Genomic DNA, 23,275 nt, shown 5'->3' on the forward strand with positions numbered 1-23,275 from the left:
GGCCGGCCCGCGCCGCACGGCCGCGCGCCGGCCGAGGGGCGAGTGCGGGGCGCCCGGGCGGGGTCGCCCGCGCGGCGCCGCGCTCACGAAGGGCCCGCTGTGCTTGCCTCCTAGACGGAGCAGGACCCGAACGCCGCGTCGCTCCTCGAGGTCTTCGACTTCTGGCTGCGGTAAGTGGCTGCGCGTCTCCGCGGCCCGCCTTGGCGTCCGCCTCCGGTCGAGGCGCCGGCAGCCCTCCCGGTAGTTGCTCGTGGTGGATGGGCGGTGTTTGCACGTGGATCGCGGGGCGTGGAAGGCACCGAGCCGTGTTCGTCCCCCATCCACCTCCGTCCGGTGTTGCGCCTTTGTCTCTCGCTCTTTCTGCTTGGACGTGCTGGCCTTCATGATGGACTGTTTTGCTTGGTGCGGTAGGCAGGAAGAGGGGTGCCCCGTGCATATCCATACGTGTTGCATGTAAATATTGTGCTTATTGCTTTTCAGCTTTATCATTTAAGATGGGACAATGGACAAATTTCACCTTGACCTTAATAAAGAATAGCCACCGTAATGTTTTTCCTCAGGTCACCTGAAGCCAAAAAGCGGCCAGCTTTCCGCAATGGTCCTCCTGCAAAAAAGGCAAAGAGAGAATCTTCATCCAGTTCTGAGACCTCCAGTGAAGACGAGAAGCCTCCAGCCAAAAAACAAGGTAAGTGTTGCTCACTTGCTTCTAGCACAGATCAGGAGTTGTGGACTTGATTGAAGAGGAACTCAAGTGCCCCCTCTGTATTCTCTGAGGTAGTTGGTGAGCTAGTTCAGATGTGATGCTGAATTACGGTTTAGTTGATCCATGATTTGCTAGGGGTAAGCAAATGCTCTTTTTCTAGCATGCTCCTCACTTTTACTTTCTTTAAATAATCTGTCACCCATTTCATAGGGTGACTGTGATACTCAAACATGGAATGTCAGTTTGCTTAGGAGTTAAACAATTCAGCAGTTAACCCTGCAACAAACCATGAGTTAAATTGTGGTTGTGATTAGACCACTTGTGGTTTAATGTATGAACTGGGTAGTTTTACCTAAATGTTAAAAAATACAGGAAGTGTTCTGCTAGATCATTGAAAAATCCATATGGTCAAGCTTATTCCTTCCAAGAGTAGCCAGGGAGATAACCTCCAAGAAGCCAGCAAGTGTGGACACCAACCCCTCTCATCATGCCCACCATTTAGTATTGTCAGATGTACTGTCTGTGACTTTGAAGGCTCCCATTAAGTGCCATGGTTGTGAACCTGGCCTCTTGGAGCAGAAGGACCAAAGAGCAGTCCAGCTCTAGAGGAGCTGCTGGTGCAGGCTGTGTCCCTGCAGAATGACAACTGCGGGATGCTGACACTCTTACCTGAACAAGCACTAAATGTTGCTTAGGTCAGTGGCAGTTCCCCTTTAATGCTTTTTACTTCTGGGGGTGGAATTTTCAGTTGTCTCCATCTTGTTTGGAATATTACAAGTGGTTTTACAAGTCCTGTGCTGCTTAAAACTTGCACAGCAAACTTTTGAGTGCAACGAGAAGTAGTTGAATTGTATCACAGTAAATAAAGCTGCTTTACTTGGGTGACAGTTGTAGCAACACATGGAAAGGTTGTCTTGGTGGAATAATCAGGACAAAAATAAGCAAGAATGGGGTTTGTGGGTGGGCTGTCCATGGCTGCCAGCCTGGCAGTTGGCATGGAGAAGAAGGTAGTACGTTAGCGTGACGTGACTTTCTTGTTCTCTTTCCATTATGTGTGTCAATTGATGAGAGTAGTTGTTGCAAAATATTAACATGAGAAGGTAAAACCCTGATGCAGAGCACGTACTGTGAATGCATGTCTTTTTCAAGGCTGAAATAGTCTTGTAAAAGGGGTGGGGAGAAATGGGTTATTTTGGTATGCCTTGGATCAGTTGGGAGTCTGACTTGGGGCCAACTGCTCCGTGTCATGTGCTTCAAATCTAGCTGGTAAACTGGTCACTGAGCCCAAAGTGCCAAGAAAGGCGGAGAGCAGCTCCGAAGACTCGAGCAGCTCCGGGGACTCCAAGGAGGAAAGGCGGAGGGCAGCAAAGGTCAGTGGATGCTCCGCTCTCCTCCCCAGCCTTCTTCTGCAGGGACGGGCCAAGAACCACCAGATGTGGGAGGATGTCTGGAATGCCCTTCCTGGCTGGATAGGGGTGTGTTGGAAAAAAATCAGGCCTTTGGTCATGTTCTTAAAGGCAGCACTGCCCCTTTCATGGTAGTCACACCCTGGAGTCACCTCCACGGGTCAACTGTTGGGTTGTCTGGCCCTTCGGCAGCCCAACTTTTGGATGCCACACTGCCCAGCATGTGCTGGAACTGGCCAGGGGTTGTTCAGGCAAAGGAGGTGGGGGTGCTGCACATGGAGCTCCCTCTCGGGCACGGCAGCCTGCAGTGGCTAACCCCGTGTGCCGTCATGTGCACACTGGGACTGCAAGAGTTTCTGGATTACCCAGTGTAATCTGAGAACTAGTCGCAAGGAACCTTGGGTGTCCAAATTTGCATCTCATGAAACGGCATATGATTGGGCACATGAAAGGTTGCGTGTTCAGATCGGAAGTGGTTTGTGTGCAGCACACAACTCAGCACATCATGGATTAATCAACCTGTGATTTGCGGCCATTGTATGCAGACTTGCCGTGGTATGTACTTCCCTTATGCTGGCCTGCTTCATGCCTCATACTTAGCCCATGGTGTGGGTTTTTGAATTCCCTTACCCATGCACAGCCCAGTAAGAGATTAATGGTTTGTTTTTGAGTAGTCAATTCTGGGTTGTTTAAAACATGCATGGTGACTGTGTGACAATTCAGGGCCAGTTGTTAGTCATAATGAACGAATGAAATGGATCATTTTCCATGGGGGAAGAAATTATATCTCAGATTACTAATAAAATTGACTTCCCTATATAGTGCAAATGTGCAGATGTTTGTCAGGCATAGATTTCCTAAAGTTGTGTCTTAACAACAGCGCCTTATTAGATATCAAATGTCTGTCATATGTGGCACTGGAGAGCCTTAAAATGAACACATTGACTGGGAATTGTAAGCAGAGGCTGCCCAACCAGGTGGACTCTCCTCTTGCTCACTTTCTGTGTGGGTGCCGGCAAAGGCATCAGAATGAAGCGTGGGCGGAAGGCTGCTCTTGTCTTGCGCTGTGCAGGTGGTGCTTGTGTGTCGAGATCCCCTCAGGCAGCGCAGGCAGTGGAGAGCAGAAGGCGGGGCTGCACCGAGATCCCACGGTGGGCAAGGGCTGCAGCTGGCCTCCCTTGTCTTTCCTGTAGTGTGCTCGGCTCTGTGGCTTACAGTGTTTACCGGCTTCTTTTGTTAGAAGGGAACAGTTCCCCAGGTGAAGAAGGCGGCCGTAGTGAACACAAAGCCCCAGAAGACACCCAGGAGTTCCAGTTCGGAGTCAAGTAGTTCTGACTCTGAAGACGAAGCTCCAAAGAAGCAGCCACCCAAGTCAGGGGCAGCTGTGAAGGCCGCCAGGCCAGCTGCTAAATCAGGTAACTCGCTCTTGTCAGTCAGTGCTGCAACGGGGAGGGTCTCAGTGGACAGAGAGAAGCTGTGCCGTGATTTTGCGCGTATGGAATTTGCTGGGCCTGTGAGGGTTTTGTGCAGACGTGGGACAGGGTGAGTTCCCGCCACTGGGGCTTGGGCCTTTGGCAGGGTTAGAGCAGGGGAAACGCGTGAGCATGCAGAGCCCCCGGCTGAGAAAAATCCCTTCCTGCTTGCTGAGTGCTTGCCCTCAGGTCTGCCTGAACTCGTGCCTTACAGCAGTGCTGGACTGAGATGTGACAGCGTGGGGGAGGGCAGAGGCCTCCCCCGTGTCTCCCTGTGTGCCCGCGCGGTCCCTGGCCACACTGCTGTGAGTGCCAAGGAGAGGCTGCCCGGGGCCTGCGCCCCTCCGACCCGTTCGCTCCCCGTGCCTCGAGGTGGCGCTCTGGCCCGCAGGGTCGGCCCCTCCCTGCCGGAGGAGCTTTGATGCCACGGCCCTGGTGGCCCGGCCTCTGCAGCGCGGCCGTGGAAGTGAGGGGTGGCCGGCCCCGCTCTAGGGCAGGGGGGTTCTGAAACTTTGGTGGCTGCCCCACTCCGGCGTGTGTTACAATGCACTGCTCTTGTTGCAGGGATTGCTGGCAGAAGGATTTGTATGGGTGGCTTGGAGCAGTTTGGGTTACAGAAATGTTTGGTAACTAGCCCCGAGTAGTAGACTTGAGGTGGGTTGCAAAAGTTTTCTTAGTAACGCATTGAAACAGCTTAGGGCTTGACGCATGCAGAGGAAGCGGGGTTTTGTGCTCGATCGTGGGTTGTCCTGACAGCCCAAAATCCTCTTCTTGATCAAATGGAGAGCAAGACTAGCTCTGGTTAGAATGCAAAAGACGGTGGTGCATGCTGTGGCCGAGCAACCTTCTTTCCTTTCGAGGTACACGCGTGTTCCCGGGGTAAGGTGCTAGGGGGTGCCTGCCAGGGACAGGTGGGCCACGCTCCCCTCCTTTCCCACCCTTTCTGCCACCCGCTTCCTGCCAGAGGCTGCAGGTCGCCTGCTCCTGGTCCTCTTTCTTCTACCCTGTCAAGCTGGAACTGGGAAATGGGGAGCAAAGCTGGAGTGGGTGCATATGTGTGTTGAAAGTGCTGTGTTAGGTTTTTCCAGTTGTCTGGCGCCCTCTTCACTTGAAATATTCTTTCTTTATCAGAAGTGGCAGCGAACATTGCCAGAGTGACGTCCAAAGCTACCAATGGCAAAGCTGAGAGCAGCAGCAGCAGCGACAGCAGCAGCAGCAGCGGCGAGGACTGTGGTGCAGGGAAGGCCGCCCCAGTGAAGGTAAGCAGCGAAGGTGACCCTAACCCTGGCAGCTGCGGAGTGCGCGCATAGCAGGTGCTCATACTGAGCCCCCCAGCCCAGTTACGCCGCATGCCCGTTTCCTGGGCGCCCCGTTGTCCTTCCCTTCCCCATTTCTGTTGCGTGTGAACGCACACGTGCGTGCATGCAAAATCGGGGTGTTTTGTGGCCACTAAGCACAGCCCAGCTTCATTTTACTGTTCCGGGCGTTTCTTGCTCCTCAAGGCCTCTTGCCGTTTGCTTTCGTGCTTCAGCAAATCACGGAGCCTTGCAGGGCCTGCCTCTTGCTCATGCGTCCTGCTTTCTGTGCACAAGAGGCAGAGGGGATGGTGAATTTGCTCTTTCATCTCCTTTCAGTTACTCAGGGAGGCTGGTTAGGTTGTACGTTGGCACTGAGTTTCTGCCAGTGACCTTTTTCAGCTTTACTCTGATTTCGGACATTAATAGTTCGTATACACTAACTGCAGTGTGATAATGTTTTGGGGGTGAGAATACCGCTTCTCCATCTTCTGCTTTCAGTCATGAGGTCTGTTTGATTTCTGTAGTGGCCCCTTGGTGATGTCCTCTTGTACAGTCAGTTGCCTTCCATGTCTCTGGCTTGACAGTTCTATTGTGCCATGTGTGGCTGGCAGGGGAAAACGTATGTGCTCTACACTGCCCTGGAGTACTCCTTGGAATAAAGGCAGGGTATACAATTTTTTAAAATAAAATAAACAAACTGGTAGCATTGAATGGCTGGTCTTGAGAAACATCAACCCTAATTGTGGTGGTCTGCCATCGTTTTTCCTGTAATTAGAATAAGCTAAAAAAAGCACCGCAGTCAAAATTGGAAGGTGCTCGATTGCCCCAGGCTAAAGGCAAGGCTGCGAAGAAGAGCAGCAGCAGCGACAGCAGCAGCGACAGCGACGATTCTTCCGACAGTTCAGATGCAGAGAAGCAGACTCCAAAGCCGAAGGCCGGTGAGTGTGGGAAACGTGCTAGTTTGAGGCCATGGGCGGCCCCTCCTTCGTTGAATGGCAAGTTCAGCCTTCTGTTCCGCAGAAACTCAGGACTCGATGGAAAGCTGTGTCTGTCACTGAGCTGCATTTTGCACCCCGGAACAGATGGGCAGAAAGTAGCTCTAGGTCTGTTGGACAGAAGTGATGGATGGTCTGGAAATATTCTGAATGAATGAATGGCAGAGAGTTTGAGGTTCTGTGCCCTATTGAAAAAACAAACCACCGAGTTCCTTTTCACTTTAAAAGCTGAAAGGCATGAGGAATGCTGCTGGAGACAGTTCGCATCATTTCATCTGTGCACTGCTTGCGTCTTCCCATGTGGCCGTGCCGTGGGCACACCTTAGTCCTCCCGAACACCCCTGTCTCTTTACAGGCCGGTACAGCGCCGTGCCACCCCCTTCGTCCACGGAATCGAGGAAAGGCAAAGCACAGCCTCCCACCACAAAGGCTTGCAAGAAGGCAGAGGGCAGTAGCAAAAAGGAGGTGGGGCCCAAGAAGAAAGCAGAAGGTGCGTATTGGAGGGAGGGGCACTGCAGAAGTGACTGGACACTCTTGCTTGAAGGCCTGGTTGGCTGCGGAGCAGAAACTTCTAGAAAGCAGAAGGATGCTCCATGGAGGGAAACCTTTGTTGCTATTCTTTTAAGTTACTAGGCTAAACTATTGTTATGCAGGGAAAAGGCCAATAGGCCAAGCATCGCTGCACAGATTTTAGTGTTTTGCAGGTAGGATTAAGCCTTAAATTACCTGTATTTTCTAAGAGCTGAACTCTATTCTTGGGCTGATTGGAACCTCCTTGGAGGGAAATGGAACGGTCCGGACCTTGTGGGGCAGGGGCAGTGGTGCGTCTGCCAGGGCGTGGCTGCTGCTTGGTGTATTTGAAGTTGCCTGTGGCAACTGTTGCCGGTCTGTTCCCTTGGGATTGCATGGTTCCCGTGAAGGAGCAGTGAGAGCATGTATTTTTCCTGCAGCCAAAGAACCTGCCCGTAAACAGCCACCTGCCCCCAAAGCGGTTTCTCAAAAAGAAGAGACGAGTTCCGACAGTGACTCAGGTGGGTGCCCGCACACTGGCAGGTCATTTCTCCGGGTCAGCCCCTGCAGTGGGTTGTGAGCATGCATTCTGGCCTCAGGCCTGGGCCGGCTGGAAGGAGGCAGGCTCCACGTGGACTGCAGCCCATCCGGGGCTGTGGGGAGGCCCCTGGGGGCAGGAAGCGTTCCCCTTGCGCAGCTCCCACTCCTGCCTGAGAGCCACTGAATGCAGTGCCTGCTGAGAAGTGAGCCTCGAAGCTAGCCCGGAATGAAGCATGCTCTCTCTTGGCATAGATTCCAGCTCTGAGGAAGACGCGGAGCCAGCCAAGCCCTCGGCGAAACCTGCGGCGGCGAAGGGAGCCGCCAAGCCAGCTCAGGCGAAGCAGAGGGCCAGCTCCTCTGACAGCTCAGGTGCGAGGGGATGCGCGTGGCGCCCCATGGATGATCCGCAGCCCCTGGCTCTGGCCCGCGAGCAGGAGCGACACGCTGCCTTGCCACTTGGCCGGTTCTGCCGCAGCAGGCGACTGGGCAGCGTCACTGCTGAGAGACGCTCATCGGATCCGCGTGGCTTGGTCTCCCCGTTCAGGGCCGCCACCCTCAGTGAGCGACCCGGGTCACCCTGCCTGGATTCCAACAAGGCGGCCTTGCGGACTGGGCCGTGGGAGTGGTGGAAGCTCGGGGGAGGCAGAGGCAGCCCCGGCTACCCAGGCCGGCCAGGAGCACAGAGGTGTTTCGGCGGGGGGTCGTTGCCCGTTCCGTTGCCTGAGCCGGGACAAGCCGTTGCGAGGGATGAGCCGCCTGGCTGGAGGGCTTGTGCAGGGCCCTCGCCAGCGGGAGTGCCCCGGGGATGTTGCTTTCCCGAGAGGGGAAGGGGTTGGGGGAGGAGTTCCCAACCGGGGTTCAGCCCTCTGGACGTGAGCAGAGGCTTATCTTCCAGCCTGCTAGAAGGTTTTTAGAGTTACTTTGTAGCTGTGTGCATTGCGAAGAGACTGCCCAGCGTTTCATTCTCTATGTGGCGCCTCTGTTGCCATGGCACTGGGAAAGGTGCCCTCTGCCGCCGCCATGGCGCAGCCGTTCTGCCGGGACTCCAGGCCTGAGGGAGGTGCGCCCTCCGTGTCCCGGCGCCCCGCCTGGCCCATATAGTGGCAGCTGTTGGGCCGGCGCTGGAGCCCAGTTCCACTGGAGGCCTGGCGTCTGGACACTTGGGGCTGCAGGCTGCCACTGCCGGAGCCTGGGGATCCACCCTCCCAGAGTGCCCTGCCCTGCTCTGCGCGGAGGGACCATTAAATTCCAGTCACCAGATGAGTGACAGAATGTAACAAAATGCTCGCCGATTCTCGGCCCAGCCTACCTCACAGGGCTGCTTTTGTGAAGAGAAGACTGAGAACTGAAGGAGGAGGATATAAGCCGCCCTGAGATTTTTAGAAAAGAAAAAGGCAGGATATAAATCAGAAAAATAAATGAATAAATACTTGGTGCTGCAAAACTGGTTTTGTCAATGTAGTTTAGTTTTTAATCATCCGTTTCCATGCTAGATTCTGACAGTTCTGAGGATGAAGCCCCTGTGAAGTCCGCAGCCGCCAAAACAGAGAAAAAGCTTCCTCGGGTGGCGGTGAAGAAACCCGCTGCCAACGCTGAGGAGAAAAGCGCGCCTAAAAAGTCCCCTGCTGTCGCGAAGGGGGCCAAACCGAGCGCCAAAGCCGTCCCCCCAGTCTCCAGAGCGAGCAGCTCAGACGCGAGCAGCTCAAGCAGCGAGGAGGAGCCCAGTGCGCCCGGGCGGAAGCCGGCCGGCCCCTCGGCACAAGGCGTCAGTGCGGTGGCCCGGAAGCCGCCGCCGCCCTCCTCCAGCAGCAGTTCCTCCGATAGCTCCAGTGAGGAAGAGGACGGACAGCAAGGAGGGGGGGCGAAGGCGAAAGCGAAAAGAGGCTGCACCGCCTCTGGGAAGAAGCGGCCGAAGTCTTCGTCCACCCCCGTGAGCAAAACGCCGGCCTCGAGGAAGCCGGCTGTGGCAGAGGCCGGCAACTCCACGAGCAGCAGCTCTGATGAGGGGGCCGTGAACGGAGGTGAGGCACGGGCCAGGGGGCAGTGTGTGGCTCGGGCCAGGCGCCAGTGTGGAGGCAGCAGAGGAGGGTGCCAGGCAGGGCAGCGGGCGGGGGCGGCAGGGCCCCCTGCGCCAGGAGAGCAGGCGCTGGCATGCCGCCTGCATGCAGCAGTGGAGGAAGGCCCTGGGAAGGCGCTCCCCATGGCTGCGCGTGACCCTGGAGCAAAACGGTTTTCCCTCGTGGCATTAAACTGCTACTTACCTTTAGAAGAACAACTCCAGGCGAGCCTTAGCCAGGCCCCGCCACTCCAGCTCAGTTCTGGTGATTCGAGCCTGTAAGCCAGTGCTTGGTCTCCTTGTGGCTGTGCTGAAGGGAGTGGGGAGGGCAGGCCACCCCCGCATGCAGGGCTGTGGCTCAGGCCCCCAAGTGAACTGGCTCTGCCTGTGCAGGGCCCCTCTGGCGCCAGGCGTGTGCGGCTCCTCCCAGGGACGTGCGGCCTGCAGGCTCCTCTCGGGCAGGCCTGCTGGCCCCAGGCCAGAGCCGGGCGGCTCCCCACGCCCACAGCTTTGCCTGGGGGCCCAGTGAGGAGTCCCGTTCCGCCTGTGAGTGTGCCGTTGAGTGAGGCCTCTTCTGTTTGTGTACTCACTGTGGAAGACATGGCAGGTGCAATCAAGAAGAAACGGGAGGGTGAGCAAGAGATGGAGACCCCCGAAGTGAAGAAGGTGAAGCCCAGAACACCGCACACGTTCCCCAAGACAAAACGGGTGAGTGCGGCAGCGGGCCGAGCTGAGCGGCGGTTCTTCTGGTAAGGAGAGCTGCCGGAACCTTTGTTCCCGGTGGCGCGCCTCCTGCCTGAGGGATGGCGGCGGTCAGGGCGACCTTGCGCTCCCCGTCAGGTTCTCATGGCAGCTGCAGCCAGCGTGACAATGCCACCTGCCCCTCCTTTTCTAGCAGCAGTCCAGCCCCTTCCGCAGAGTGAGAGCAGAGGAAGTAGAGGTGGACACGCGGCTAGCGAACAACTCCTTCGAGGCCAAGGTAAGGCGGCGCTGAGCCGCATGCAGCGACGCGCGGCCCCCTTGCGAGAGCGCTTGCAGGCTCGTGGGCCGCTGCCCTGACCGTCCTCCTCTCGCAGAAAGGAGCTGCTGGCGACTGGGCTGCAAAGGCGAACGACGTCTTGAAGTTCACCAAGGGCAAGTCCTTCCGCCACGAGAAGACCAAGAAGAAGAGGGGAAGCTACTGCGGCGGCACCATCTCCACACAGATAAACTCCATCCGGTTTGACAGCGACTAGGGCCTCAGCCGCCTGCAGGGCCCTTGAGCCCGTGAAAGGACAACGCGGCGGAGGATATTCCCTGCGGGACGTTGCCTCACACGACCCTCGCTCCGCTCATGCGCAGGGCGCTCGCCCCTCAGCTGCAGGGCGTATGGGGAGATGCGTGGCTGTGCCTGTCTGGATCCCAGACGGCGCTGGCTGTGTGTCGTTTACTTTAGGTGCCCAGAGTTCAGTTCCTGCAAGCCGCTGAGTTGCCTGCTCCGTCGCATTCACGTTCTGCGGGGAGCGGGCCTTACGTGCAGTTTGAAGGACGCCCCCTTGCTCGGTTTAAAATTGCCTGCCGGGTGCCTTTCAAGCAGAGTGGCTTGCCAGCTTTCCCAGGTTTGGTCTGCCCCCTTCAGTCTTCTCTGGGACGCCCTGAAAGCCCCCGTCCTCCAGCAGCCGGGCCCCGTGGCCGGGCCCAGGAAGGTCTCTTCCTTGACTGGCCATGGCTGCCGAGAAACAACCACTCGCAGCCTCAGATTTAGTTACCGCGCCAGTTCTTTCCAGCAGCCAGGCAGGGAAAGGGCTGACAGGGAAGTCACTCTGCCCTGCTGCACTGGTCATCGCGTGATGGCCGCCCAGCCAGGGAAGGGGCCTCGTGCAGCGCTTCTGCCCACCGAGCACGGCATGCACAGCGGCCTCTGCGTCCGGCGGGAGCTCTGTTCCCTGGCCCCTCCACTGCCATGGAAAGCGGCAGTGCCGCTCCCTGGCCCCGTGGGTGGGCTGCGCAACGGGCTCGCTGGGATGTGTTGCGGGCGACCACACGGGCCGCGGCAGAGTGAGGGCAGGTGGGTCACAAGCGGGGGGGCGGGGGGGCCGGGACGTTTCTGCAAGGGGAGTGCGCTGCTGCCTTGCTCCCTGCCCGAAGAGTGACGCGGCAGTCCAGCTTGCCGTCGGGCCATTTTGGCTCCCCCTGCCTTGAGTGTCGCTGTGACTCAAAATCCACCCACAGCAGACGTTGCGTCAGCATTTTATTTCAGGGTTAAAATGAGGTGACAAAATACCCGGATGCCCAGATAGGTTGTTCCTTTCACATCCCGGCTTGTTCGCTGCAGGAGAACAGGCACAAGGGCCTGTCAAGATGTGACTTTTACACTGTGTGGGAAAGTGGTGATTTTGTCCAAAGAGAAGCGTCTCTAGTACAATAAAAATGTTTCGTACACGTCGGCCATTTTGGCCCAGCCTTAGAAGGATGTGTTGGAAGAGGCCGTGACGAGCCTTCCCGGCATCCCAGGGCAGAGGAGGCGGTTCCATGTTCCCCTGCTGGCCTGTTGGGCTCTGGCCACACAAGTGGCCTGTGGGTGGGGCGCAGGTGGCGTCCCCCGGGCATCACCTGCCGGCTGGCCAGGCTCCTGCGGCGAGGGTGGAAGCCACCGCGAGGAGGCTGCGGCCAGGCAGGCGGAGGCTGCGGGTCCAGGCGCTTCCTCCCACCCCCCCGCCGCCTGCCCCCACGTGTCGATGCCCCCGAGGGGCTCCCCTGCCACGGGCCTTCCGGGAGTGGGGAGGCGCAGTCACGCTCGGGGGCTTTGCAGAGGCATGGCGCGGGGACGCCGGCCGGGCAGGCGGGCCTTCGGTGAGCTGCTGCCTGCCTCCCTGGGGGCCACTGCCTGCTGTGTCCACTGCGCAGAGGCCTCGGAACACACTCTTTGGTGGGCACGCTCTGGCTAACGCGCCCTCCGGCCAGCCTCAGAGCCCTCTGGTGGCCACTGCGGATCTGGCTCAGCACTTCCATGGGGCCTGTTTCTTCTGAGGTGTCTCTTCACAGCTCTGAGGACTATGAGCTTGCTTTACGGTGGCTGGCAGTTTCAGGAGGCGCCTTCTGAGCTCCCGCAGACTTTGCAGGCACGGTCCATCTCCAGTGGGATGCGGCTGGGCCGGGCCAAGGCCAGACGTGTGTGCAGGCATAGCCGGCCAGTGGGGGGGCGGCTGTCATGCCTTCCAGGGAGGCACGGCAGAGCATGTGGGTCAGCTTTCTCGTAGCAGGACGGTGCGAACGTGTGTTTCCTGGGACCGCCACGCTTCTGTGCTCATCACAGGATGACTCCCTGCCCTTTCCCTTGTGAGGAACCCGAGGTGCCTGCAGGGCTCCGTGTTGTCCTCACAGCCGCCCCGTGAGGCAGGCGAGGCCCAGCGCGTGGGGCAGGCCCTGGGTCACCGTGGCTGAGTGAGAGCCAGGAGCCGCCAGGCGCTTGCCACCACACCACACAGCTCTTGCGCGTGCGTGTCCAGGGGACGGGGTGAGCACGGGGTGCCTCCTGGCGTGCTCACGAGCAAGGCGTTCAGCCGCTGCCTTGCATGCTGCTCCCGCTTCCCAGACCCTCCCCTCCCCGTGCTCCGGTGCGCATGGCGAGTGTGGACCCTGCGCAGTGGCGTTTGCGCAGAGCGCCTTCAGGAAAGGGCCGTCCGTGGTCTCCCTCTTTGCAAGTGTGGAAACGGGCATGGAGGCGGGGAAGAGACAGGCTGAGCTCCCGCCTGAGTTCATGCTGAGGACCCCCAGTGCTCCCTTCCCGCTTCGAACCCAGAGAGGCAGTGAGATCCCTGAAGGAAGAGGAACGGGCAATTCTAAAGCACCGGCCTTACTTCCAAATCCGCAAGCAGGACTGCAGCCCATCAGCAGTGGGCTTCACGTAGAGAGGGTGGCCCTTCCCGCCGGGCCCTCCTCCGAGTCTCCTCTCAGGCGCACCCCGCAGCCCCCTGGAGGGCCGTGCCCCCTCCCCCACTGCGGGAGGGGGGGCACAGGCTTTTGTGCGGGGATGCCCAGGCAGGCTTGTGCCCGCTCAGGTGGACAGGAAAGGCCTGGGCTTAACTGAGTCGCATTTCGGTTCTGAAGTACCAAATGTGCCTGGAAGAGCTTCACTCGTTCAAACATTTCAGCAGGAGGCTTGAGAAGCTGGATGTAAAATTTGAAATGTTCTGGAACGGAGGACACTGTGAGCAGTCTGTGGATTACCAAATAGGTATATTTCAGACCTAGCAATGTGCTCTGGGGCCCCTTGGCCAAGGGTTCAAGGAAGCCTATCAGGCAAAGGCAAGCGCGTGTCGTGGGGCTTCTCTTTTGCCCGCCAAAGGAGCAGGGGAGCCGCTGCCTCGGCCGGGCTTCCTGGAATAACTGCGTGCATGTGGTCAGCGTGGTTTGACTGATTTTATTCGTGCTGGGGGCGCGGGCGCTGCTTATTGCCGAAGGAAATTGATGGGATGCGGCTCTGTGTGCGCCCGTGGACCTCCCGCCTGGCATCCGACAGAAGCAACCTCCTTGCCCGCTCCGGTGGCGGAGGGGCCAGCAGCCGCGGAGCCCTCCCAGGCGCCGTCCTGGGCGCAGGCGGGCCGAGGCAGCCCCACTGCTCCCGACATACTCCAGAGCCCACATACTCCAGAGCCCGTGCGGCGGGGGCCGGAGCCGGTTCCTGCCTCTGCCGGCCTGGGCCTGCTCTCCGCGGCACCCCGGCCTTCTTCCCGGCGCCGCACCTCGCTTGGTCGCCTGCCGGCAGCTTTTGCGGCCCCTTGCCAAGATGCCCGCACAGCTCCCCCGCGCGGCGTTGCCTGGCCCCCCGCGCCCCTCTGCGCTCCGCGCACAGCGCCCTCTGCCAACCACGCAGCGCCCGGCCGGGCCAAGGGAAGGGAAGGGAAAGGAAAGGGGCCCGGCGCATTGCGCGCGGGCTTGGCCGGCGCACCCCGTCCGTTCTTGCGCACAGCTTTTGGTTGGGGCGGCTGAGGGGCGCGGGCACACCCGGGAGCCGAGGCGCCTCTGTCCCTCTGCGAGAGCCGAGCCGCCGGCCTCTCCCTCTCCCTGAGCTGCGGGTGCAGCACAATGGCTGGGCCAGGCCGACGTGGCACTCCGAGCTGCCCGGGGGTGCCGCTGCCCGCCGGGCTTGTCCGTGAGTTCGCACACTTCTCCGGAGAGGCCCCGCTCTGTTGGTGGCGAGAGGACCGGCGGGGATGCGGGGCGTGCCTGGGCGGCGGCGGCGGCGGGGCGCTCAGTGGGGCGCCCTTCATACGGGCCTGTCCATCGCGTACTGGCAGGGGCTCAGCCCAGAGGCGGCTGCCGTCTGCACCGCCGGGTAGGTGAAGTTGGCGTGCTGCTTCGCCTTCAGCCGCAGGCTGGCCAGGCTGGAGTTGCACGTGTCCCGGTACACGCAGGGGCTGGCGTAGGGGCAGGCGCTGGACGAGGCGGCGGGGCTCAGGCCGGGGCTGCCGAGGGTGCCGAGGGCCGGGCCGGGCACGCCGGTCACGGTGGAGGGGACCATGGAGGAGGCCACGGGCACGGAGCCGATGGAGCTGGGCGCGGAGAAGACGGGCTGCGACGAGAGTGGGTTGACGCTCACCGAGTTGAAGAAGGGGAAGCTCTTGGCCGGCAGCGGGCTGGCCGCCAGGCCCTTGGTGGCCCAGCTGTTGTACGAGTAGCCGCCGTACACCTCATCGTACGGCTGCATCAGTCCGTTGAACTGGGCCCCGAAGCTGCTCTTGCACAGCTCCGCCTGCTGGTTCCGCTCTCGCTTCCTCCACTTGGCTCGGCGGTTCTTGAACCACACCTGGAAGGGCGAGGAGCACCTGCTCAGCCTTCGGTGGCAAAGGGCAGCGAGCTGGCCTGGCTTGAGGCGCTGGAAACCAGGGGGCTCGGGGGCAAGCCCACTGGGGCCTCGGCTGGCAGGTGGCTCGCGAAGCGAGGGGCGGTAGGCGCGGAGCACCACGCGTGGCATCATGGCGCGTGCACAGCAGCCTGCCCTCCAGAGGTGGTGGGACTGCCCTGCCCATCATCCTGAGCCATGTATCCAACACAGCTGGGTGGCAGCATGTGGAGGAAGGCCGGTGCACAGACACGCTGGAATCGGGGGTTCCTTCAAAATGTATCCGTTTCACCGGCCTCTGGGGCACATGACCGTGCAGCCGTGCGCCTCTCTGCCGGAACACAGCAGGTCCTTGCTGACCCACCAGGGCCGCCCCCCCGGATTCAGGTGGAGGGTCGCCCTGCTCTGCCTGTCATGGGGCTGGGCCCTCCCTCTGCTCCGGCCACGCTCGGGGAGGACCCGGCGGGGTGGGGTGGGGTGGGGCGGGGCAGGCGTACCCGCACTCGGGCCTCGGTCAGGTTGGTCCAGACGGCGATCTCCTCGCGGGTGCTCATGTCAGGGTAGCGGTTCCTCTGGAAAGTGGCCTCCAGCTCCTGCAGCTGCTGGCTGGTGAAGTGCGTCCTCTGCCGGCGCTGCTTCTTCTTCAGGCAGCCGTCCTCGGCGTTGGAGTCATCGGTCTGGTTCTGCTGCGGCTTTTCTGTGTCTGAGAGCAAAACCGCAGGGTCGCCATGGAGGCGTGCGGGAAGGGGGGGCTGCACCCCAGTTGGGAGGGAGGCAGCCCGGCACCCCTGCTGCGTCTGGCACACGCTAAGGGAAGCCCTGCGGGCCTTCTCATGGGGTCCTTCCCCAGACAAGCAGGCTGGTCGGAGTTCCAGTTCAGCCCAGTTCATTTCCTGAGGACGGTGAGGAAGAGAGTGCAGCTTCCCTGGGCCTGGCACCCTTTCCCCCCTGCACCCCATGATATGCTCGCTGAATCACCCCCACACTTCTCTGCAGAATGGCTTTGTCAGAGGGGGCCGACCTGGCGCCTGCTTGTGCCACTGGCTCTGCGATCCCTCCTGGGCTCCCACCCTGGATCTCCGGGCAGGGCAAGGGGGGCAGAGTTTGCTTTCGAACCAAAGGAACAGGCAGCACCCTTAAGCTTACAAGCCGGTGGCACTAAAAGGTGGAGGGATCCCGCTGTGGGGTGGGGGGCAGGCCTTGCTTCCCGCATGCCAGGAGGGCCAGAATCGGGGCCCCCAGACACAAGGGAACAAACCAACCCCTCGGAAGGGCACCTGAGCAGACCTCGCTCAACTACATTTCAGGTGCCGTATTTGATGCAGCCCAACAGGCCCGAGCCCAACTCGTGTGTGTGCCCAGGGCCGCGCTCGGCCACGGCACCGCAGGGGACGAAGGCAGCCTGGGCCAGCCGCACCTCTTTCCACCGGGGGCAGCCCGCACCTCCGAGGGAGGGGAGGCCCGCTGGCACTTACCGCTGTGGTCGTGCCCCTGGCAGCCGTGCTCCTGCTGAGGCGTCCCGGAGTCTGGGAGGGAGAGTGCGGGGCTGCGGGCTTCCGAGTCAGTGAGCAGGTGGAACTCCATCGGCCTGGAACAGAACGGGTGGGGAGCTGCTGGGGGGCCACGCAGGGGAGGCGCCCGGGATGCGACCGAGGGCCACGGGAGGCTCCAAGAAGCCCCGTGCGAATGCTGCGGGCCCCGTGACCGAACCCCCGAGGGGCTCCATGGGGCCGGGAGCCCTGGGGGCTGGGCTGGGCCGGGCCAGGCAGGACAAGGCAGGGCAGGATGGCCGGCCGCTGTTATTCTTTGCAGACCCTTCTGTGCAGGGATGGCAGGGGAGCTGGCCGGCCCTCAAACACCAGGGAGCAGCTCTGGTTGCCTCTGCTGCCAGCCCCGTTCCCAGAGGAGCGGGAGGGCGACCCGGTGCTACACAGACCCACAGCGGCAGGAGGGGGTGCTGCTCCCGAATTCGCTGGCCAGGCCTCCCTGCCTCCCTGATGTCTGTTGCTTCAGTCTGCACTTTCCTCAGTGAGTTAAGGCTGCCCACGTGAATGTGTGCGACATAACGCACATGGTTTTTTTCTTCTTTGCAAGAAATGTAAGTGTTCTTAAAGGAAAACCTTTACAACCAATTCCTTCTAGGCATGCGTGAATGTAAGCGTTAGCCATCGGACATGCGCATGCACACAGCAAGCAAGCAAGCAAGCAGCCGTGTGTGCCCACCCCCACCCCGTCAGTGGGTGTCCTCACACAGGATGCACTGTGAAGGGAACTGCGCAACAGGTTATGGGTTGTGTGAGGAGTGCAGGTCCTCGGTGGCACTCATTTTTGCTGCAGCTTTTGCATGCTGTTTGGAACTGCAGCAATGCAGGGAGCACGCCTTCCCGGGACTGAGACTTGGTTAAGATGCGTGCAACTTGTCTGTCTCTGAATGTACTAAGCTCCTCTCTCAAGGAAGCAGAGATGGCCTTTCCTCCTCTTTGTGTGACTGCATCTCTTCCATGGGTTCCCACAGCACTGCTCAGTGTCCGACTCGACTCTCCCCTTCACCTGCTGAGGCACAGCTTGGCCCTGGGTCTGGCTGCAGCAAAGCAGCACCCGCTCACGCTGCTGCCTGCTCTCGGCCAAATGCCCCAGTCTGCACTCTCGCTGGAGGTACATGGAACCGTGCGCCGACTCGGACCGGGCAACTCCAAGCCATGCGCTGAAGCCACATGCTGGTGCTGCCCAGTATTCCTATTTCCCGTCTTCCTGAGAATCTGAGCACATCCGTGCCCTGGCTGCACATGCGTTCCCTTAGGACAGGAGCTGCCGGCCAGCGGTGGGTCTGCTCCTCCCCGTCAGAGCAGCGTTCCTTTCCAGTTCCAGGAAGAAACGGGCCTTGAGTTGTTCAAGGAGGAATTCCTCTATGGCGACTTCCTAGCACTGGATTTAAGTTTAACTGCTATTTCCAATTCAGGGTATTCAAAAAAGTCCACCCGCTGTTCAGTGTCTCAAAACAGCTCAAGTTCGGCTTTAGGAAAACTCCTATCCAGGCTGGATATACTCATAGCGTTGTTTTCTCATCTCGTACTTCAATGTCCATTTTTTCCTATTTCAGACTTGGTGAACTCACGATCTTCATGCTCCCTACTGCTATTAGCACATTCAGTGTAAGGTTTTCTGTTAACTTTTATCCTGCCTATCAGCTTAACTTCCTATAGGGAAGCTTTTCATTCTTTTATTTCACTTCTAACCTGCCTCATAGCTGAAGTTCTCCGGGCAGTTTACAACGCTCCCTAAAAACAAGACAACAGCATGCAATAAAAATACCGTACAGTCAGAGACATTCAAAGATTTCCAGCAGCTCAAACAGAGCAAAGAACAGCCTTATTGAAAAAAACACCTGGGACGGGTTGTCGCCCAAGCACACCGGTGGCAACACGCGCCGCAGCTGCCCCACGCAGCGGTTTCATGCAGATGTGGACTAAGGTGGGGTCAAGGCCAGCGCTGGGGTCAAGGCCATGCCCTGGTGCCAGGGAGCCGGCTGAGAGCCAGGGCTCAAGCGTGCCGATGCTGCCCGCTCCCCAGGGCTACCTGCTCCAGGCATGGGGCTGAAGACCTCAGGATGATGAAGGGATCGGGGCGAGAGAGGAACGGGGGATCCACCTGGTTCACAATCCACAGCCTGGGCAGGTTAATGCTTTGCACAGAGCACCCTGACGTGCTTTAGCCGCGTTGGCCTCTGGAAACGACCCAGATGCACAGACAGTTTCTGGCCTTCTGCTTCGGCAGGGCTGGGGTCGGGCTTGTGCTATCCTGCCGCAGCTGCGCAGGCCCCCAGCCTCCTTCCCATCTTGGTCTCGGGCACTGCTGCTTCCCCGCAGGGCCTGGGCAGCCGCTGGACCCCTCATGCAACGCAACCCCGGGAACTGTTCCGTGATCCGCAGAGGATGCACAGGGCAGGGTGTGGGGCGAGAAGGCGGTTGGCAGCGTTGCCCCAGGGGGGTGAAACGGCCCTGGCCCTGACGGGGCTGCCCTGCGCGACTTACTTGCATTGAAGAGGAAGGTGGGCTGCCTAATGATGCACCACTTCTCTGTGGCTTGCAATAAAAATTCAACAGAAGACACGCCATTGCAGAAGCACATGCAGCTTCAGGCTTTTCAGAGGAGATTGTAAAAGCCGCCTCTTCCGCCGGCCTTTGGCAGGCAAGTTCCTGGTGGTTTTAAACAATTCTCAATTGCAGCTGCTTAATTTGTTGTAAATGTTATTTGTACTATTTTACTTTGTTGGAAGCCACATTAAGCCTTTGGAAAGGTTAAGGGAGGCAGAGAGTGGGAATAAATGGTGCTTTCTCTCAGGAGAGTGATGCAAAGGGCAAGGAAGGTCCCACAGGGGCCAGCATGGGGACCGGTAGAACGAGAAACCGAGTGAGCAGCGCAGCGGCTGAGCTTACTGGGGACACCAAAATTGTAGGGTGGTTGAAACCAGAAGGGATCTCGAGGGGCTCCCGACGGACCTCTCCAAGCCGGGAGGAGGGGCACCGAAGCGCCAAGTGCAGCTCCGGTAAGGAAGGGTGGGAAGCACGCACGGGGCAAAACGGCTGGCTTCACGCAGAGGCTGAGGGAGGGGATCCCGGTGCGGTGGCACAAACGCCAGCCAGCCCCCTGCAGGGCGGCTGCGATGCGAGGCGCTCTCCACGCCGCGCACAATTGGGAAAGGTCCCGAAAGTGGCGCTGCTAAGACCGTGCTCGCCTCGGACAAACCTTTGCGTACGTTTCTGATCACGCTACCTGAGAAAGGACATCACTGAGTTGGAAAAAGTGCAGAGCAGGCGAACCCGGATGAGGAGGGGGTTGCGACAACTCCCCTGTGGGGTCTCAGCCAGGTCTGCCTAGCTTTCGAAAAGGCGAGTGCAGGGAGACATGATGGAGGTGCTCAAAATGATGATGAAGAAAGGCAGAGAGGGAGAGACTTGCCGGCCTCCCCCACCGAACTGGAACCTGAGGGGCCCCCAGGAAGCTGATCTTTGGAGCTGCAGGACCAACCGAAGGAGGGCCTCTTCGAGCATCGGCTGCCCGGTGAGGTGGCGACGGCGCCGGGACGAGAGCTGCGCAGGAGGGGGATCCTCCTCGTGTCCTATGGGCAGCTGCCTGGCCTAGACGGCGCCTGCGTCCGCACGTGAATGCTCCAGGTGAAATATACCAGTTCGTCACTTCGAAGGACGGAAGGAAGGAAGGGACCTTCACTTGCTTCTCCTTGCTCTGGCCCATCAGCGCAGAATTCCAGGGCCACACGCCACAGGAGGGGCCAAAGGCAGCCTTGGAAGTGAGTGAAGCGACCAGCAGGACCCTCCGAGGAATAGGCTATTCCGGCTGGGGGCCGATTGCCCTGGCTATCGAGGCTGTTAAAGACCGGATCCTAAAAGATGCGTATGAACGCGGCATCCAGAAGAGACTGGCGGACGTCTGCGGTGCCCGGACAGCACAGCACTCTCTCTCGGGCTCCCTTTCTTCTCCACCCTTATTCCCCGCTCTTCTTTCAAGGTGCTCAGAGGATGCGCCTTCAGTCCCTGTTGGAACAAGCGAGAGGAACAGGCTGGGCAGCTCTCTGTCTTCCGTTCAGTTTGGTGGGAGGCATGTTTGGTTGCAGCTCTTTCGCACAAAAATTTAAGGACTGTGTCAAGAAAAATCGGAGAAACTGTTCCGAAGCACACAAGTAGTAAAATCAAAATCTGGTTCCATAACGTATTGCTTGGGAAACAGCTAGTATTCCGCTAATTAAATATTGGCAGAAACTCCAGCCATTCAGATAGAACAGACAGAATAAGTTTTGACCCAGTGAAGCAGTCCCTAGATGGATGGATTAAAGCAATTGTTTTGTTATAAAAACCGCATGGGAGGAAGTTTATGGGAACATTGGAGCAAACGCACGCATCATCCCGTGCCTCGGTGCCTGTTTTCACGTTGCTGTATAGGAAATGCTCCGGCACCTGTATTATTTTTATACAAGCGCTCACGTGTGGGATCACAGCTGCCCAGCTTGCTGTGACGTCGGGCACTCTCCGGTTCAGTCTTCGAAGACGTGATTATTGCACGATGAAAGTAAAGGGTTTCTGCTGGTGAGGATTTTTAGCGTGCGGCGGGAGAAGAAAGCAGGGGAACCATGTCGCCAAGACTCCGACAGCGGGTGGCCGTGGCTGCCGGCTGCGCGAGCTGCCTGGAGCAGTCTGGCGCCCCAGTCCCGGTCGGAGGCGGTCCGGCAGCGGCGGGGGTGCCTGGCCCGGCCCCGCCCTCAGCGGCCGAGCCCCCTGGCTCTTCCCGGAAAGCCCCGCGGAGCCCCGCGAGCCGAGGGGTGCTGCGCCCGGCGCGGCCGCCCGGCGCGCTCCGGCCTCGGGCCAGGTGGGCTCCGTGGGGCCGCCGGCCGTGGCTGCGTGCGCCAGGGCTCGGCGCGAGGGGGGGGGGGCGCCGTGGTCGCAGGCACGGAGCGCTTGCCCGGGCGCCTCGGGACCTACGGGCCAGGCGGAGCGTGCCCGGCCCGGCGCGCCTTCTCTCCTACCCCGGGAAGCCGCCCGAGCGCCCCTGAGCGCTGCCGGCCGGCGGGCCGCGGCGAGCGGGAGCGAGCCGGGCGGGCTTCCTTCCGGCCTCCCCGCTCGCCAGGGCTTCCCTGTCGAGGAGAGCGGCGCATCGAGGCGGCCTGCCGTCCCGCGCCGCGAGCTCAGCCCTGGCAGCACCAAACGGGGACAAGCTCGACTTGCACCGCAACCCCGCGCCGCCCGCCCGGGCAAAACGGTGCGCTCGCGGCCCTGCTCGCCGGTCCCAGCGGGCGGCCCCGGGCTGCCAGGCAAGCGGACCGGCGGTGCGGGCGCCCGCCGAGGCAGCTCTGGCCGCAAGCAGAGCCGGCGGGGTCTCGGAGAGGGGCGACCGGGGCACGCGGACCGGTCCCTTTGCGCGGCCGGCGCGGGTCCCCGCATGCCCCGAACTCCCTGTGGGCAGTCGCGCGGCGCGATCCCCCGGAGGAGGGCCCGGGCCGCCCCCCGCCCGCGAAACACCGAGCGCTCCGCTTCGGGTGCCCCCGGGCCTCCGCAGCGCGTCTGAGCGCGCTGCACCGCGCGCACCTCTTGCACGGAGCCGCGCTCGGTCGGGAGCAGCGACGGCGGCGCGTCCGCTGGCTCCGGGCTGCGACATCAGGCCGGACGCCGCGCTGCTCAGCCTCGACGAAGCGCCGCGGGCTGAGCGCGGGGCCACTCGCTTCGGGGCCATCGCCACGAACGAGGCCGGGCCCGGGGCGGGGCGGCGGCTGAAGCGGCGCTGCCCACCCACCCTCCCGGGGCGCCGCACTGGGCGGCGGGCGGCAGCGCCGGCCCCGGGCGGGCGCCTTCCGCGGACGAGGCCGCCGGTTCGGGCGGCTAGGCTCTTGCTCCGCTGCGCCGCTGCCCACGCCGCTTCCCGGCCCCCGCGCAGCTCTCGGGCGGCGGACGCAGAGGGCTGCCGCCGCGCGAGCAGGGAGCCCGGTGAGCCGGCGGCTGGCGGCGCGGAGGCGGGGCTCGGCGCCGAGCACATCGCGGCGCGCTCGCCGAAACGGGGGGCAACGGCGGAGGCCAATTCCCGCTTGCGGCCCGCGCCAGTCGGACTGCAGTTCTCGCTTGAGGCTTTGTTGCATTTCAGTGAAACATTTTCGTACAACGATTTGTTCTCTGGTCTTATGTCTACGGGGGCGGCTACGATTTCTTTCGAAAAAAATCCAGATATTGTCCGTACATTCGAACTCAGCTTCTGGAAAATCTTGTCTTTTCTACCAAAAGTTGCTAAAACACATGGAAAATCAAGAAGCGTTTTGATTAGGAGAAGGAACCTACAAACCATTCACACCAAATAGAACTGATAACGCACCTCTGGGCTTGGTTTTTCGTTTAAGGCCTCGATGTTTTGGGTCGTTGGCAGGTCTAATCATCGTTCTAGTTTGAATCATCTCCGTCCAGGGCGACCATTTTTTCTGCTAATCTTAACAAACTCTGAGGGGCAGAGCGAGGCGGAGACGGCAATGCGAGGGAAGGGCGAAGGGAGGAGGAGGAGGGGAGAACCAAGAGCGACACGGTCCGGCCCCGGTAAGTAAGCCCCCGTCGCGAACCTGGGAGAGCTGCGCGGCGCTCATCCGGAGGCCGCCATCGCCGGAGACGACATCTGGCGCGGGTTTAAACCAGACTAAAAAGCCGGCCCTGCTAGCAACAGCCTTCACAGAACCGCGGCGGGGAGGGGGGAGCGTGCTCCAGCCCCGGTCTTTCCGGGGAGACGGCGAGAGCGCTCCCCCGGGAGCCGGGACCCGCGAGGCGCCGGCGCTCCCGCCCCGCAGCCGCGCCCTCCACCAAGATGTGCAGCGCTGCTCTGCCCCAGCGCGCCCGGCCCGGCCGCCCCGGCCACTGCGGGACCCGCGCCCGCCGCCCGCGGCGCTCCGCGGAAGACCCGCGCTCCGCGTGCCCCGCTCCACTCGC

General features: G+C 60.5%; 2 protein-coding genes across 2 annotated transcripts in view; one reads left to right on the top strand and one right to left on the bottom strand.

Moving 5' to 3' along the window:
• Nucleotides 1–11,401, top strand: part of NOLC1 (nucleolar and coiled-body phosphoprotein 1) — a 14,066-nt gene extending 2,665 nt beyond the window's left edge. Inside the window, exons 2-14 of the mRNA XM_044420042.1 lie at nt 115–170; nt 561–685; nt 1,967–2,073; nt 3,350–3,524; nt 4,713–4,840; nt 5,655–5,817; nt 6,230–6,364; nt 6,825–6,905; nt 7,177–7,293; nt 8,418–8,945; nt 9,579–9,688; nt 9,876–9,959; nt 10,057–11,401. Of these exons, the coding sequence (XP_044275977.1) occupies nt 115–170; nt 561–685; nt 1,967–2,073; nt 3,350–3,524; nt 4,713–4,840; nt 5,655–5,817; nt 6,230–6,364; nt 6,825–6,905; nt 7,177–7,293; nt 8,418–8,945; nt 9,579–9,688; nt 9,876–9,959; nt 10,057–10,215 (1,968 nt within the window). The 3' untranslated portion in view covers nt 10,216–11,401. The remainder of the gene's footprint in view (nt 1–114; nt 171–560; nt 686–1,966; nt 2,074–3,349; nt 3,525–4,712; nt 4,841–5,654; nt 5,818–6,229; nt 6,365–6,824; nt 6,906–7,176; nt 7,294–8,417; nt 8,946–9,578; nt 9,689–9,875; nt 9,960–10,056) is intronic.
• A 2,827-nt stretch (nt 11,402–14,228) lies between these two features.
• Nucleotides 14,229–16,388, bottom strand: PITX3 (paired like homeodomain 3). Its single transcript, XM_044420187.1, has 3 exons — nt 16,280–16,388; nt 15,302–15,507; nt 14,229–14,768 (listed from the first exon to the last, which is right to left on the bottom strand). Exons 1-3 carry the CDS (start codon nt 16,386–16,388, stop codon nt 14,229–14,231), a joined length of 855 nt encoding a protein of 284 aa, XP_044276122.1.
• Between the last annotated feature and the right edge of the window lie 6,887 nt (nt 16,389–23,275).

Source organism: Varanus komodoensis, unplaced genomic scaffold (assembly GCF_004798865.1).
Source record: "Varanus komodoensis strain SLA01 unplaced genomic scaffold, ASM479886v1 scaffold11, whole genome shotgun sequence".
In the NCBI taxonomy this organism is placed as follows: domain Eukaryota; kingdom Metazoa; phylum Chordata; class Lepidosauria; order Squamata; family Varanidae; genus Varanus; species Varanus komodoensis.

Bases quoted from the DNA above. Each gene is read 5' to 3' on its own strand.
- PITX3 (XM_044420187.1), bottom strand. From the start codon at position 16,388: ATGGAGTTCCACCTGCTCACTGACTCGGAAGCCCGCAGCCCCGCACTC. The intron at 15,508-16,279 runs GTAAGTGCCAGC...TTTTGCTCTCAG, and splicing joins CCAGGGGCACGACCACAGCG to ACACAGAAAAGCCGCAGCAG. The intron at 14,769-15,301 runs GTACGCCTGCCC...TCGCCCTTCCAG, and splicing joins TGACCGAGGCCCGAGTGCGG to GTGTGGTTCAAGAACCGCCG.